Raw genomic sequence first — 364 nt, forward strand, 5'->3', positions numbered from 1 at the left:
GTGGCGTTCTTTGGGGGGGGTCTCCCCCAGCCCCAAGGCGAGTGTCCAGCTTCTCTCGACCTGGCAGCGCTGCTGAGCCTGGCTGCGGAATCTGCTTCTTTTCAGAAATACGAGCAAGGGTTCATCACAGACCCCGTGGTGCTGAGCCCCAACGATCGCGTGCGAGATGTGTTCGAGGCAAAAGCTCGTCACGGATTCTGTGGGATTCCCATCACAGACAACGGGAAGATGGGGGGAAAGCTGGTTGGGATCATCTCGTCTCGAGATATTGATTTCCTGAAAGAGTCGGAGCATGACCTGCCTCTCGGTGAGGTGAGAAGGGCTGTGAGCGGCTGGTGGGTGCGAGCGTTGTGTCGGGAGCTTG

General features: G+C 58.5%; 1 protein-coding gene across 1 annotated transcript in view; it reads left to right on the plus strand.

Annotated features, from left to right (window-relative positions):
* Nucleotides 1-105: 105 nt before the first annotated feature.
* The window catches only part of IMPDH2 (IMP (inosine 5'-monophosphate) dehydrogenase 2), a gene marked incomplete at its 5' end in the record, with an annotated part of 10,752 nt that continues 10,493 nt past the window's right edge, over nt 106-364 (plus strand). The window contains one exon of the mRNA XM_010131648.1: nt 106-312. Within this exon, the coding sequence (XP_010129950.1) occupies nt 106-312 (207 nt within the window). The remainder of the gene's footprint in view (nt 313-364) is intronic.

This window comes from Buceros rhinoceros, unplaced genomic scaffold, assembly GCF_000710305.1.
Source record: "Buceros rhinoceros silvestris isolate BGI_N320 unplaced genomic scaffold, ASM71030v1 scaffold25612, whole genome shotgun sequence".
Classification (NCBI taxonomy): Eukaryota; Metazoa; Chordata; class Aves; order Bucerotiformes; family Bucerotidae; genus Buceros; species Buceros rhinoceros.